Consider the following 16981-nt stretch of genomic DNA (forward strand, 5'->3'; position numbering starts at 1 on the left):
CAGCCCAGAACCAGAAGGAAACAGTGGGGGAAGCACAGGCCACACAGGACTGGGGCTCCTTAGGAGCAGGTCCCACAGGATGGATTAGCCCCACCACATCCTGTCTGCTAATCCTCACTCCTGCTCACACAGAGCTCCCTCAGGGGACTGTTCGTCCTGGCAGAGGCTGGACATTAAAACCACATCCTGTGCCTGCAGTCCCCAGTACATCCTGAGCTAATGCAATCTCCAGTTACCACCAGTTAATGACTGTCATGGCCAGAGGGAGGCCAGGTGAGCAGATATCGCCCCATGCGGTCTGCAAATTAAATTCAAGAAAATCATCAATATATATTCTTGCAAAGAGCTCAACAGAGATTTGTTAAGTAAGTAATTTGATTTTCTCTTGGTTCTGCTGCTCTGGAAAAAGAACCTGAGTACATTCATCCATCTCAGGGAAGCCTGGGGGTACTGAAGGCCCCTTGACGTTCACTTGAGGGTTTTTTTTTGGTATCATGAAAGTTGAGAAAATAAAAGACCATTAACAGAAATGAGAATTTTAAATACCACACTTAGGGTGACTTATCTCATTTTTAGGCCATCTCTCTTCCCACATGGGTCCAGAATCCCAGAGGCCCTCACAAAGGGAACCTGAGACACGAGGTTGATGGCAGTGGATGCCGTTGGGCCCTAAAGGAGATTTTTAATGCCTGTGTGATCTGAGGTGTGTGTCTTGAGACCCTGGGTTCTGTGTGCTGTCTGCTAGTTAGATGGTCCCACACATCTGTCATTTCTCCAATTGGATCATGAACTCCATGCTGAGAACATCAGCTGGCATGTAAGTGCCTAGAATGTTGGCTGATGCATTGTCTGAAATTACCTGTTTGTTCCAGAAACCAGCGGGGAGCCTCTGACTCTTCTCTTCCCGTAATTTGGTTCACTGAGGAAACAAGTCAGTGGCTCTTCTTTGCTCTGCGGCGGCTGATGAAATGCCCAACTGGTCCTGGTTACGTTATGCTTCCCAAAGGGCACCTCAGTTTGATTCAGTTGGCCATTTAGCTTTTCCTGTATAGATTCCAGCTATTGAGAAGAGGCCCTAATAACACGGATGTCATTGTAATATATAGCTCGCCATTGCTTTCCTAACAACAAGCAGCATTAAAAAAATGAGTGTATGATTTTAGACCCTTAACAGTAACCTAAGGGATTTTATAGGACATTAACTTGCTGCATTTATATTTTAAATTTTGCATTTATTTAAAAATTTCCTTCATTTATTTTAGTGACATCCTTTCTTAAATTAGATGTTATGGTAATAATAAAGCTATTTTACATGGGGTTACATTTATTAGCTCTCCTGAGCTTTCACATGCATTATTTCATTTTTCTCCTTACCACAGGCAGGAAAAGTTTATTATACATATTTTATAGCCATGAAAACAGAGGTACGGAGAGGTAAAATGACTTCCCTCAGGGTCACAGAGACAGTAACTAGCAGAGTCGGAGCCCAAACTCCCTGTTTCTGCCTGCAGCTCTGTGTCCCGTATGTGCCAGCCCAACCTGGCAGTGTACCCAGCCCCAGATCCGAGGTTCACCAGCTTCATGCCTGGCCTCCCGCTGCTGGGACTCTGTGTTTGCAAAGTTGAGGAAATGCAATTTTCCTCTAGTGATTCAGAGAGGAACGTGACTGCTTGGTAAGAGTCTGGGGAATGTGGCCCTCCCTGTTCTACTGTGGGGCATGAGCATGGCACATCAGGGTCCAGGGTGGCTGGGGACACAGAACCAAGTGGCTGAAGAACCCCTCACCCTGGACATGCTCTGTTGAAGTCCTGAAGGCAAGTGAGTCAGCCAGGCGATGCAGGTGGGCAGAGAGGTGGACCACAGAGCTGCTTGTGAAATCAGAGAGGGTTCGGGGGGCAAAGGCTGTGAGGAGAACCAGCTCGAGCCACAGCTATTACATGTGTGCGGACAACAAGCAAGACCTTGGATTCAAGCAATGCATACTCACTCACGTGGTGAGACTCTGATGGTGAGAAGCTCCCTAGCCAGGTACTTCTCCAGCACACAGATAAGGAAGTGTGCCCGGGGCACTCAGCACAGAGCACGCTGCACTAGAGAGGCTCAGCAGCACCAGGTGCTGTTGGTGAACCTGTCCTAGGTCCTGAGCCAGGGACATGAGTCTAATTATCAATAGCACTGAGTGGAACCGGCCAATGGGAAGATGATAGAAATAGATGCTCATTTGCAAAGATGTTCAAAACACAGCAAATGAAAGACAGAGGCCCCAGGGCAGCCTACTGCAGGCCCATAAATTTGTAAAGCATAGACAGGGTGCTCAGACTTTCAAAATGTGAACTGTCTCCTAAGTAATCCGTAAAGAAAGGAGTGAGCTTGATAACATTCCTTTTCTAGAAAAATAATATGTAGATGTTCTCAGGGGCGACTTCCTCACACATAAAGGGAGATCTTCAGCAACATACAGGCACACTAAGAAAAGAGGTGAAAACCCTGCAGATAAATAGCTCCCCATTAACAAATGAAGTTTCTGGGCCCATGGACTTAAGAGCTAGTCCCTGATGCTCTCTGATGAATGAGACAGGAAGATATTTTTCTCTGTGCTAAAATCATTGATTAATGAGGAAGAATGCCCCCAAATCATACTTTTGATTTTGATAAAACAGTTATAATAAAAACTGTCAAAACCTGTCTGCAAGACCTCACACAGGGGCGTAGCCAAAGTGGTGGGTGAGTAGAGCTGCAGGAGAGACAGACACCAGGTGCAGGTGTAAGAAGAAGGAGCCTTCTGGAGATAGTCACTCCAGGGCAGCTGCTGTTTGTGCCAAGACTCTGGGCATAGGGTTCTGGAGTACGCAGGGAGCTACCCCAAAAGTATTTCTCTAGAATAACTGCTGGCTCTGTAGCTTTCCAGCATGCAAGGGTTTCTGGAGAACGTTATTCCAAAAACTATGTCTACGTCCAAAAGCACCTGATAACATAAAACCACGGGGAAGCACAAAGAGAGGCTGAGGGAGGCGTTGAATGCAAAAACTCGTATTTCCACCTTTTGCCTTCTCTGTGTGTGCTCTTTGTTTGCTTTAAACATATTTCTTTTTTTAATTTTGGAAAAACAGTTGATAAAGTTAAAACAATCTGCAAGTAGTACTTCTGCAAAGTCCCTCGGGAGGCCGTTAGACAGCCAGCTCCGCACTGTGCACCACCTGAAGCGGAGCCCTGAGCACGCCCGCGTTTGCCATGCAATACCACATTTACAGGAGAAGAAAAGGGACATACTCACACATACAAGACGGATCTGGTGTCCCCCACCTTCCCGGCGTCCCCTACTGTCAGGGTGTCGTACCCTCTTTCCAACTCAAACTCTTCAAAGGCGAGCTTGATGACCTGGATGCAAAGCACAGACAGTTACTGAGCAGAGGGAGCTTCCGCCACTCTTCCTGTTGCACACCCTGCTCTAGACCAGAGTTTCCTCCTTAATGCCAATGGATCAAAGATGATCTGCAAGCTTCTTTAAGTACCTGCAGGGATAACTGCATAAATTCTAGTGTCTTTAATTAGCAGACATTTATAGAATTCTAAATTTCTATTTCTTCCAAGTTATTTATTCCTCACTATAAAATGAAGGTTAACCATGACCATACTTTAAGTCAATATCCAGCAAAAATCTATTTTAAAATTTAGGTTGTTTAGACTAACCACACAACATAAGATCAAAAGAGACATTGATTGCAGTTAATAAGGCATGTTTTGAGGACACCAAGAACACCCCACGTCAATGTTTTTAATGTGATTTAATTTTTCACTATGAACTTTTTATAAAAAGGTCTTTCTGACTCCAAGTTGCCCCAACAACTCATTGCTTACAAAGCCTTGAAGTTTATTTCTACTTTACTTTTCCTGCCTCTTGCCCCAGTACTGAGAATGCAACCTAGGACCTCATGTGCGCTAGGCAAGTGCTCTACCCCGAGCCTCTTCATCTATATACACATTTAAAAAACTCTGTAGGTCACAGGAAACTTTCCCCCGAAAGAAAAAAAAAAATGTTTGTTGACTCATATTGTGAGTAAAGAGAAAGACAGCCAGCGATATCCTGAAATTAGTCTAGAACACTGAGTACCACAGTGTTGAAGGAAGAGAAATAGATCATGTTAGATAAGTGGTAGATGATAGAGAGATGATATGTGGATAAATAAATAGATGATGGATAGATGATGGATGGATAGGCTATACAGAGATGGGGGATAGGTAATAGGTGGGTAGATGATGAATGATTGTTGATAGATGGAAGATAGACAGATATCAGATAGACGGACGGGTGGAAGAGAAACAGACATGCAGGGCAGGAGGAAGACAGGAGGAAGGAATGAAAACACACAACTCATAATGTTGGAAGCACATTTTGGGAGCTATTTCTGCGTAAAGCTGAAACTTGGAAGCTTACCCCTCAAGTCTCTGTTAAACTTGGCAGGAGAGAGAAGGTGACAACACGGAATGCTCAGTTCAATGTGTGCAGTGCTCCCGGGGCCTGAACAGGTGCTTTTCCAATCAATGCTAATAAGGAATACATTATTTTTGGTATTTGAAATTCTAACTAAAATTAGTGACATACCCATTATAATTTGTTTTAAAAACTAGTGTTTCAAATTGCAGTGTTTATATGGATATGTCATTCTAGCGCTCTGTCAGGAAACAAGTGTGGGGTGATCACATTGCTGATCTGCATAAATCCTGAACATCACACGGAGCACCCATGGCAGCTGTAGTCTGCCTTCTCTGGCGCAGTTCTGTTTAGGGGCGACCTTGTCCAAGGAGAGCCAGAGGGACTTCTCTAAGACCTGGTGGTCCCGTTCCTTTCCTGTCGAGTTTACTCAGGGGCCTTGCCCAGGGCCTTGGAGCCAGGCTGTGATACTGCATCAGGCTCCAGGGCCCTGGGGGCCAGTGCATAACAAGTTGCAGGTTGGGCAGCACCACCTCAGTGCATTTGACCGTTTCCCACTCTTCCAGGAAGGAGAAGGCTGCCGCGGGGTCTCCACAGAGTCCAGTCTCCACACTCGGCAGTAGCCCTTGCCTACTGGACATCTGAACTCCTTGCTACTGAGGCTTGGTAGAAAGGGAAAACACAGGCTCAGGTCCCTCTATGACACCTGCAGTCTATCAAAAAATGTAGCCTTCGATAAACATGGGATTGTGAAAGAAGTTTCTATATTTTAATTGAACTTCCCATTCAGAGAGGTAAATGAAGAGAGGCTGATAGGATAATGCATTTTAACTTGTGGATGACATGGTGACATTTAGCCACTGGGTATCTGTCCCTCCCACACCTTGTCTGCCCGGCCACTGTACCCCTCAAGGCTCTGCATTGTTAAAAGTGCAAGGTGCAGATCCATTTGTCCCTAAATGCTAACTTTGTACCAAAACCTGTTCTGAGACTAAATGTAGCCATTCAGCTGGTGCAAGAGGCGTTACTGGGGTCACCGGCGTGTTCCAGGTACAAGCAGGTGGGTTGAGAAGATGAGCCATTTCAGCTGCCTGATCTACAACCCCTCCCTCTCTAGCTACCTGGAAGTACAAAACGGTATCACATGAAGGAATGATCTTTCCTGGGTCTACATCTCTGCCTCTGACTTAAAATTTCCTTGGACTGCTAGAAATGCATTCTATGCTTTCATGCAAAAGACATTTGGGTAAATCAAGAATAAAGCAGAAGTGGTATAATGTGATGATTTTTAAATAAATTAATATTATCTGTATTTTCTTTCACTTTGGTATAGGACTTGGAAGGAAAGATTGCTACACACCAAGCATAATATGATTATGCATAGTTTTATGTAGAGCATAGTAAATTGGATACACCAGTTAAGTAGAGGTTATTTTATAGAATAAGTAAAGCCTTTAGATGCTAAAAAAGCCATAGTTTTGATTATTGAAGACTGCTATCTTGCTATCAGAGGGTAATTTATTTCACATAATTAGTACAAAATGAACTCTACGTTAAAAAATAAAAAAGCCTCTAAACTAATGTGCAATGTTTTCCCTTGATATCCCTCTTGATAACCCCTTCTTGGAGGGTCCCCACAGTGTTTTTTCCTAACCGTTCCTTACCTTTCCTAATAAAGGAGTGGGGAGGGATGTAAAGAAAGCAAGTGGGGTGGGTTCCTTAACACCTGTGTCAACACTAAGAGGAGCACCTGGGACCTGGCGACCTCAGGGTCCCCGCAGGGTACACTCGCACCATCCTAGGAAATCTAGGCACTAGGCAATGGCCCCACCAGGGGGCCTGAGGGAACTCCAGGGTCCTCCCTGCACGGTGTCTTCTGACCACCAGGTCTCTGCACTCCCGGTGAAGGCCAAACCCAGGGACCAGCCGTGACAGCAGAGTCTCTGTTCAGAGGACCCCAGGGCTCTGAGACTGCTGTACTGTCCCCACGCTCGAGGCGCCCTGCGCTCGGCAGCGCTTTGCCGTGGTCTGCGTGTTTGTGTGGTCAAGACCCGCACACTGAGATGTCATCCCCTGGTGGTGACAGGATGATGTGGGGCCTCTGAGAGGTCCTCAAAGGCTGAGGGTGGAGCCACGTGAGGACCAGGGCCCTGCCAAGGAGGCCAGAGAGACCTGGCCCTGCCAGTGTGGGAGCACCCAGCCCGCAGGTGCCCTCTGTGAACAGGAGGCAGGAGGGAAGCTGCCTGGGTCCTGGACTCCAGCTCTGGCTCTGAGACAGCTTGACTTGTGCGGCCCCAGGGTGCACTGTTACGCAGCTGAGCTCCTTACAGGAGCAGCAGAGTCCACTCCCAGGAGGGCCCAGGAGGGCCCAGGAGGGTCCAGGAGTGCTGGGCTGACAAGGAAGTTCCCAAAGGAGAAGTGCAGACCACCAGGACCTCACTCCCACCCCCAGCCTGTGGGAAGGCTGAACAGCCTCGGGCAACGGGCCTGGCAGAGCCCTGGGCTGTGCCCGTGGACAGACCTGGTGACAGAGTGGGTCAGTGGGATGTTGCCATGACTTTTTTTGGTTGCTTTATTTTGTCTTTCTATCAGTCTTAAGTTCACCCCATATGTTTTCAGAATTTCTCTCTAGAAACATGCTTCAAACTGTAGAAGGTACTGTCTCATTCACCCACGGCAACATTCCTGGTGTCCATCTGTTTCTGAAGGCTATGAGCTGACTACTCTGCTCCAGGTCTCCATGCTGCCTGACTTTTGAGGTGACGTTTTAACCCTACTGTTCATTATTATTTTCAGGTAAGTGAAAGATCATCACAAAATATTCTTAGAAACATAGCGAAATTTCATCTTCCTTTTCAATCTATAATAAACCCATGAATCCACGTTGGCTAGGAACATGGACATGTACATACCCTCTGCCAAGTGAACAGACCGTTAGCACATGTATTCTGTGTAGAAAAGCCAGCCTAACTCCATAAATAATAGGCATCACAAGTTTTCATGTAATGACCCAGCACGAAGAACCCATACACACACACCCCTAAGTGTCTGTAGCTCTTCACTAAAACCCATGCAAGAGTCTCCTGGTATTTCATCATCTTTTTAATTGTAAATCAGGAGACCAATGAAATGCTGTACTGAATATGTTGGAAATCCAAGCTTAAAGCTCACCTTTCTCTGAGAACCGCAGATTACTTCAGTGAGCGACGCTGAGCTAAGAATGTGACTATGGATATAGTCACAACGTGAGCACGTCATTACCAAAAACAGCGATAATAATTGGAGGCAGGGAAAGGAGTTACTGAAAAGCCCCAGTATTCCTTGAAATGCTACTGGGAGCAGATCCTCAAGAACACAGCTTGCCCCAGCAGGACCCCATGTCACTTCCAGGAACAGGAGTCCTCCCACACCAGTGCCGCCAGTCCTGCATCAATTGTCTGGCACCCACATACCGCTTTAATATTTTGGCAGTGATGAGAAAGTCATGAATTGGAAGCCAGAATATTAACCTCATATTATTTTGGTGCTTAAACCCCATGAACAGATTTTAAACTACACTGATGCACTCACAGACTGAATGGCTAAAACTACATGCAATATTTTCAAGAAAAGCACAGAATGTTTATCTATTATTTTCCATCGAACTATGATGAGAATCGTAAGTAAACAGCTATAATCACTGTCCTCAGCCTGCTTATAGTAAATGTGTAAACATAATTCTGTATACTTTACTGAAAAGATATCAGGATGCTACATATAATAAATGAAAATCATCTCAGTTTTTAAAATAAGAAATTAGAAAATTTTCAAAATAAGAAAAGTTATGTCTAGTCCTGAGTAACTCCCAAGCTGTTAATTCTAAATATATACCAGACACCTTTTGATGTAATATCGAGGGGTGTCTAAAAGTCATGTCTAAAATTCTCTCTCCTGAATTTCTAAAAGAGAAATCTGGCAACCTTATCTCCCTACCTCATTCCTCTCCCAAACTTTCTGTCCTTCCACCAGCACCTCCTAGCCCTCCACACAGGCACACCAGCTCTTTTAAGCACTATTCACACCAGTGAAAATATGGATTCAGCCTAAGTGTGCATCAATCAATGAATGGATGATGAAATGTGGTATATATATGCATAGTGCAATACTATGTAGCCATAAAGAGTCAGTTGTGACAACACAGAGGGTCCTGTAGGACATTATGCTAAGTGAATTCAGCCAGATGCAGAAAATCAAAGGTCTCATGATCTTTGTAGAAGTGTAGTGTAGAAGGCAAAAGGGTTGGTCTCATAGAAGGTTGAGTGTTAGCCTCGTGTGCCTGGGTGGAGGGCTGGGGAGAAGTTGGTCAGAGGAGACAAGGGTTGGTTAGAGGATTAGAAGCAAGATTTCTGGTACGAGCTTTCTCTTTTGAAGTTCAGAAAGTGTGAACGCAGCTCTTAGACACCTCTTGATGTTATGTCGAGCCATGGTGTCCCACAAGCATTCAGAATGCACAGTGTGGAGCTTGGGAGACACACAGGACCACGTGTAAATACGTAAGAACCACGAACTGTGGGCAGTGCTGAGAGGAAGAGGACTGAGCAGGGAACCTGGGGAGACAGTGACTAGGGCTGAGGCGGCCTTGGAAGTCAAGGGACCCAGGAATGACCTATGCAGCACTGGGCAGTAGGGGAACCCCAAGATCAGCTTGTGTTGTGGGAGCTCCATGGAACTGAAGGTCTAAGAAGCAGTGAGAGTCGGCGTACCAAGTGCCGCTCAGGGGGCAAAACCCATGAACACAAGCCCTTGGACCTGACCAGAGAGAGGACACTGGTTTCCAGGCAATGTCTGCAGAGCTGTTGGCACGGAAGACGCGGGAGTGGACCTAGGGGACTGCAGGACCAGATCTGGTGACAGTGGCTATGCAGGCCAGGGTGAAGGGAATGGAGGGTGGGGATCCTCCAGAGGGGCTTAGTCATTTCCTTTCCTGGTTCAGAGATAAAGAAGAGTAGGCAGAGGGCAGCCAGAGGGACTCTAGGGCCTGCGGTGGGAGTGACCTGCTGCTCAAACTTGGTGTGAATGCAAAGGCTCCGTTCTTCATGATGAGCGTGGAGAGGCCTGTGGTGTGCAGGACCCAGGCTGCAGTCCCACAGGGAGCAGCTGGTGGGACACGTGCAGGGGGCAGAGGACCAGAGGGTCCCACCACGGGGCACACAGTCCCAGGATCTGGAAGGTCTCTCTTCAGACCTTCCTGGTTTCAAAGCAGAAAGCGAAAGCATGAGAGGGCCTGGGGCTTATTCTGCAGTTTTTAGTGCCAGATGTTGAACTCCAACTAAGGATCCCAGGAAAGGTCCACTGAAGTTAGAAGTCCTCTCCCAGGACTCCAGGAGACAAAGAAACCCAAACCCATCAACCCCTCTCCATCATCCTTCTCCCTGCACACAGAGGCAGGTACGCACACACGCATGCACACACACCCAGGCACAGAGGTCCCAGGCACACACCCACACTGCACACGGGGCACACATGCACACACACCCAGGCACAGAGGTCCCAGGCACACACACCCACACTGCACACGGGGCACACATGCACACACACCCAGGCACAGAGGTCCCAGGCACACACACCCACACTGCACACAGGGCACACAGGCACACACCCCCAGGCACAGAGGTCCCAGGCACACACACCCACACTGCACACGGGGCACACACACATGCACACACACCCAGGCACAGAGGTCCCAGGCACACACACCCACACTGCACACGGGGCACACATGCACACACACCCAGGCACAGAGGTCCCAGGCACACACACCCACATTGCACACGGGGCACATATGCATGCACACACACCCAGGTACAGAGGTTCCAGGCACACACACCCACACTGCACACGGGGCACACGTGCACACACACTCAGGCACAGAGGTCCCAGGCACACACACCCACACTGCACGCAGTCACACAGGCACACAGGAATCATGCTCCTCCTTAAGGGTCCTTATTGACAACTCTGTTTTCATTTTGCCTTTTGCGGGGAGGGCTGCATCCTTCAACTACACGTGTGCTTTGGGTGCGATGTGTGTGGCGGAAGCCGACAGACACCTGGTTCATTCAACCTTCAGCCAGGCATCAGGAGCAGGGCCTTGCAAGCTGCTTCCTCAGGAGCAGCACCACATCAAGTCCACTTCTAGAAGTTACTAACACCGTGGCAAACACCAACGCTTCCCACAGCTAAAAAGAATTTCACACTTTCTTACTAAATGAAAATCATCGAACACTTTTTATAGATTTTACTTGTTTTTTACCTGAGTCAGGAGGGCCAGTCAGAGAACACTGGAAAAGCATAATTAATGAAATAGAGTCCACCTGTCCAGAGGCATCCGCTACGCAGACTGGATGAATCCATGTCTACATTTCTCACCAAAGAACACAAGTAACTGTCATGGCTGGGGGCAAAGCAAAGTGCAGCAGTCACTTTGGAAGAGTGTGAGTCTGTTTCCTGTTAAACTAAACACCCCTACATTGCCACACACTGCTAACGAGAAGAGGTTTCATCTATGACTTCAAATATCACTGTGTTTCTATAAAAAGCCAAAGTAACCAGCTCAGGGCAGGAAAAGTCAAGCTCCAACAAGCTGAGCCATGAGCAATCCCTGCCCAGTGCCATAGTCTGCTGGTGTGTAAGGTGGTGGGAATTCAGGAACTGGGTCCATTCCACCCTGAAGTCGCCCAGGTGGTTCCCTGGAACTTCAAGGTGGCCAAACAACATCCCTGTCCCTCTGTCAATGGTCAACACATATAAATTAGAATAATTCTCTATGCATGGCCTCTACTAGGAGAGAATTCTTCAAGACTGTGAAGGGATTCCCCCTGGACATGAGCCATGAGAAGACTCGGCTCTACTGCCTGGCTCCCTTCTCTCAGCCCACCTGTTGCTAGAAAGTGGCATAAAAACCTAAAGAATAAGCACAGTCACACTGAAACCAGAGGGGATCCAGCCATTGCTCGTCCTCAGGGAAGACCTGGAGAGCACATGGACACCACAAGCAGGCCCTGATCCCCAGGATGGGCCATGTGCAGGCCAAGTGTGTGCACGTGCTGGACCCCACAGGCATGGGATCAAGGCAAGCTGTGCCCACTGCTGTCCCATTGGGATCCTTCACAGAGTCGTGCCACAGCTGCCAGGCTGAGTCGCCTTCTGCCACCAACTTGAGGGATTCTGCTTTTTCAAACCTCGCAAGTCTTCAGGACCAACTGAACTCATCTCTCTCTGAGTCAGCAATTCTGAATTCCAAATCTGTCCAGTAATAGTCTTGATTTTGAACTTTCATGGGCAACCTTCCCTCTGCACCCACCCCTTCTCTACTTCAATAGTGTTATGTCTCTCTTTTGCACAGATGACAATGAAAACATCAGAAATAAGAAATCCCTCAGGCAAAAATCATCAAAAATGCCTGGGACATTGTCAGGGATATAGAATATTTACAGAAAAACAGTTAAGATTAGCCAGATCACCAGGGAAAGCAAATGAACTAACAGCAGTAATGGAAGAATCTTAAAATAATCCTGCTGCATAAAATGAGAAACAAAGCCAGTGAGATATTCAAGAGGATTAACCCCTGAAACAAAGCAATGAAGAATCATGAGCAGAACTCACAAAATTATTAAAATATGTCCTCAGATATATGAAAGTAGGAAGAACACTTATTAAAAATGAGAGACTGGGAATTTAAAAATCACAACACAATAACTGCTCAAGAATGAATCAGAACATCATTAGATATGGTAAAATTGGAAATTAACATTTACATCAATCAACCAAAGATGTGTGGAGTAACGTAGCTGGAACTCTGGCAGAATAAAGGATGCAAGGATGGCAAGAGAAAATTGTAGATCTCTGGACAAAAGCAGAAGATATTGAAATTTGTCAAGAAATAACAAAGGCTGTAGAATCAATAATTAGAGAAATAAGGGAAGATGCATTTTGAGAACTCATTAAAGAGTTGAGAACAGAGATTAAAAGTGTTTCATTATATCCCATGTTAACAAAGCATGGCTGTGAGAGAATCGTAAGAATAAATCATCTCACAGAGCCGGTAAACTCTAAGAAAATCAGAAGAGGGGAGACTGAAGATGGCAAGCCACAGGAAGGCTGCATTCCCAGCTGACCTAAGACTGGGGATCCCAGTAGCGGGAGTCCCACCCCTTGAGAGGTGGGTGACAGAGGGGTTCCACCAAAACTCAATATTGGACAGGCAGAGGGTCTTTGAGACTCAGAAACGTGGGTGCATTGAATGAAGAACAAAGACTCCCTTGAGCTGAGCCCACTGTGGCAGCAGCAGTGATAGAGACAGTGATAGAGAACAGAGACACCCAGACAGACGCAGGAGGAAAAACCTGAGATCAGAGAAGCTGCCTGAGCTCAGCCAGTCCAGAGGCTGCACTGTGCACTGGGGCTTGACAAATGCTGTCCCCAACTTGCCCTGGAGACAGCCATGCTGCAGCTGCTGCTGTGGAGCTGGGGGATATCAGAAAAACACTGTCACTCTGTCCCGGCAGGTGCTTTCCAGGTGGCCTAAGGTGTTCCTAGATCCTGGGAGAAACCGGTACAGAGAAGATTGTACCCAGGGGGTCAATCGGGAAAGTGAAGGGGAGCCCAACACACTTCCTCTTCTGAGTCTGGTGGCTTATGTGGCGACATGAAGCAGGTCATATATCTGAACAGGCGGGTGTGGACACACTCGGGGACTAAGCTGTGGAAGGCTGTGTCCATGGGGGCAGAGGGAGTGAGGAATGTCTCCCCTGACCTGTGAGTGGAACTCCTGGGAGCCTCCTGAGGTCCAGACTCCTGAAGAAGGGCAACGGCAGACCCTAGGGATGTGCTGGTCTGATCTTTCCAGGGCAGACACCTCCCACAAAGCCCCTGAGCCTGAGGAGACTGAGCCCCACCACAGGAAGTCCCCTTCTGGAACTCTGCTCCCCACTGGGGTGCACAGACAGAACTGCAGCTGACAGCACTTCCCGCTCCGACCTGCCTCATTCTGGTGAGAAGCTGAGGACTATTTCAACCAGCTGCAGGTTCAGGCCATTCCAACTGAGAGCTCAGAGGGCAACGGAAAAGGGGAGGGGTTCACAGCCCCAGTCCTTGCCCTTGTTCTCAGTCCGTAGCTCAAGGAGATGAGAAAGACAGTGGCCATAGGCAGGGCCCATCCTTCTCACCCACTGTTTTGACCAGTTCAATGGAGACGATTCCTTCATCTCTCAGCAATCTTTTGCCCTTTGTGTGTGTTCTTGCTGTGCTGAGTGACAAATGGAAACCCATGCACGGCCTTATTTGTTTCTTATTTTTAGCATTTTTTTCATGAAGTTGTTTTCCTTGCCTTGTCTTTGAGGGCCAGTGTCTTGGGTTTGTGTATCTTGGTTGGTTTTGTTCTGTTTTCATTTGTTTGTTTCTTGCTTCTCTTTCTGTCTGCAATACTCCTGCTAATGCCCAAATTCTCTTCTCTTCTTCTCTATCTTCTTTTACTTTGTTTTTCCTATTTTTCTCCTCCTTCTTTACAACCATCACCTATTACATTTCTCCAGCATTCTCTTTTCTACCTTATCATCACATTTTATTTTCCCTTAATTAACTGTATTTTTTTATCATCTTTTAAAACTAATTGGTTTCTATAACTCCTGCTCCCACTACTCAGCTGTTTTAATTACTAGTGTTGAGGATGACATAATTGGCATCTGTTCTTTGCTTTAATGACAGATATAGTGCATGATTACTTGTTTTTGTTTTGAGGGTCATTTGGAAAACGCTGACACCCCACAATTTCTTTCTTTTTTTTTTTATTTTTTGGTGTGCCAATTAACATTGTAAGTGTCATTGTAGGAACCAAATGCTGTACATAGTTTTCATTGGTTGGTGCTTTTCCCCCTCCATTCTGTGAGGTGCTGGGAACCTATAGGGACACTAAAGTTTGCAGGATAGAGACTCTGCTGTTGAACTTAACTCAACCAAAAAAGAGCACAGCATGCTCCACACACAAATTGATGACACTCAGTCCTCAGCTACACTTTAACACAAAAAATAGAAGAGATGAAAATCCAAACTAATGACTAGATCGCAAGTAGAAATGACGATGAGTGGGTCCTCAGGTCCAACCCGGGCACATCCACAGCTACAGCAAAACTAGAGGATTAATACAAAGACTGTGCAAACACCTATGCATACCACATCTACAAGGGTCTTGATCTAGATCACCCTAGGACACTTTAGCAAATAAGGACTGTACCCTTAAAAGGTCCACACATAAGAGTGGAAGAGAAATCCATTCCAACAGACACACAGTTGTAGCTCAGTTGTAGAGCGCTAGCCTAGCATGTATGGGCACTAGGTTTGATCCTCAGCACTGCATTAAACAAATAATGAATCAATAAATTAAAAATTTAAACAACAACAACAGAACCTCTCAAACTCATGATGTAGTATAAATCAAATGTGCATAAATGACATCTATAAAATATTTTATTCAACAAAAGCTAAATAAACTCTCTTCTCATCAGTTCATGAAACTTTCTCCAAAATAGCCCGTAATTTAGGTCAAAAAGGGACTCTCAGGAAATAAAAAAAAAATGATATAATTTCTTGCATTTTATTGGATCATTATGGAATAAATTTAGAGATCAACAAGACCAAACTCTACAGATACTATTTAAACACCTGGAGATTGAACAATACTCTTTTGAATGATGAATAGATGATAGAAGAAATCAGGGGAGACATCAAATAATTTTTAGACTCAAGTGAAAATAGTGATAACACAAACCAGAAACTTGGGACACTATGAAGACAGTTCTAAGAGAAAAGTTTTTACCTATGAATGCCTCTACAAGAAAATCAGAAAGATCCCAAATAGACTAATGGTACATCTCAAGGCCCTTGAAAAAAAAATTTAAAAATAATTTCAAAACCCATAGAAGGAAGTAAATGATTAATATCAGAGTTAAAATCAATGAAATTAATAGTAAAAAAGAAAAATACAAAAACCCAAATAAACAAAATGTTTTTTTGAAAAAGTAAATAAGATTGATGAGTCCTTAGCCAAACTAATCAAGAGAAAGCAAAGACCCGCATTAATAAAATTGAAGATGAGAAAGGAGAAGTCACAACAGACATCACAGAAATCCAACAAATCATTTGGGACGACTTTGAAACTTAGACCTCAATCCACTGGAAAAACCAAGAAGAAATGGACATATTTCTAAACAAAGAAGATGACATGGAAAACACAAACAAACCAACAACTTGTAATGAGAGATAAGTAACAGTAAAAAGCCTTACAACAAAGAAATGCACAGGACCAGATGGATTCTCAGGTGAATTCTACCAGACCTTTAAAAATGAACTAACGCCCATACTTCTCAGATTACTCCACTAAATATCAAGGAATGGAACACTTCCAAACTCATTCCATGAAGTGAATATCACACTCATGCCAAAACTAGATAAAGATACATAAAGAAAAAAAAAATACAAAACCAAAAACTAGAAACCAAATACCCCTGAAAAACTCAGATGAAAAAAAATACTTAATATAAAATGTTATCAAATTTTGTTAAACAAAATATATTAAAAAAATTATACACCATAACCAAGTTGGTTTTATTCCAGAGATGCAAGGATGGTTTAATATATTCAAATTATTAAATTTAATCCTGAACCTAAACAAAATCAAGGACAAAAATCATTCAGCATCTCAATAAATGTAAAGATGGTCTTTGACAAAGCTCAGCACCTATTCATGATAAAAACACTGAAGGTACCAGGGACAGAAGGGATACAGCTCAGCATCATAGAGGACATATAGTGAGAACCCACGTGAGCCTCGTATTAAATGGGGAAAAATGAAAGACTTCTTTTAAAATCTGGGACAAGAATACCCACTTTTAGCACTCCTATTTAATTTAGTGCTAGAAATTCTAGCCAGAACAATTAGGCAAGGGAAGAAAAGGAATGAAAATAGGAAGAAAGAAGACAAACTGTCACTACAGATGATGTGATTCTGTACCTAGAAGATCCATAAAACTCCACCAAAGGACTGCTAGAGCTAATAAACCAATTAGTAACAGATCACAAAATCAACAGCTGTCTGGGCAGGGTAGAACATGCACACAATCCAAGTGACTCGGGAGGCTGAGGCACGAGGATCTCAATTTCAAAGCCATCCTCAGAAACTGAGTGAGACCCTGTCTCAAAATAAAATGTTTTACTAATCGGCTGGGGATGTGGCTCACTGGTTAAGCAAATCCTGGGTTAAACTCTGGTACAGAAAAAAAACAAAAAATCAATAGCTTTCCTATACATCAATAACAAATCTGCTGAGAAAGAAATCATGAAACAATTCCATTCACATTAGTCTCGAAATAAAATAAAGTAAAATATTAAAGAAAAAAATTGAAGAAGACCTCAGAAGATGTTAACTCTTCCCATGTTCATGGGAAATTGTTAAAATTATCATACTATCAAAAGCAATATACAGATTCAATACAATCCCATCAAAGCAACGATGAT

At 44.9% G+C, this 16981-nt stretch overlaps 1 protein-coding gene across 1 annotated transcript in view; it reads right to left on the reverse strand.

The window, feature by feature from the left end:
* Csmd1 (CUB and Sushi multiple domains 1) overlaps window positions 1-16981 on the reverse strand; it is a 1328246-nt gene that overhangs the window by 391743 nt on the left and 919522 nt on the right. The window contains exon 11 of the mRNA XM_077109222.1: window positions 3275-3378. Coding sequence (XP_076965337.1) covers window positions 3275-3378 — 104 coding nt within the window. The remainder of the gene's footprint in view (window positions 1-3274; window positions 3379-16981) is intronic.

This window comes from Callospermophilus lateralis, chromosome 4 (genome assembly GCF_048772815.1).
Source record: "Callospermophilus lateralis isolate mCalLat2 chromosome 4, mCalLat2.hap1, whole genome shotgun sequence".
Classification (NCBI taxonomy): domain Eukaryota; kingdom Metazoa; phylum Chordata; class Mammalia; order Rodentia; family Sciuridae; genus Callospermophilus; species Callospermophilus lateralis.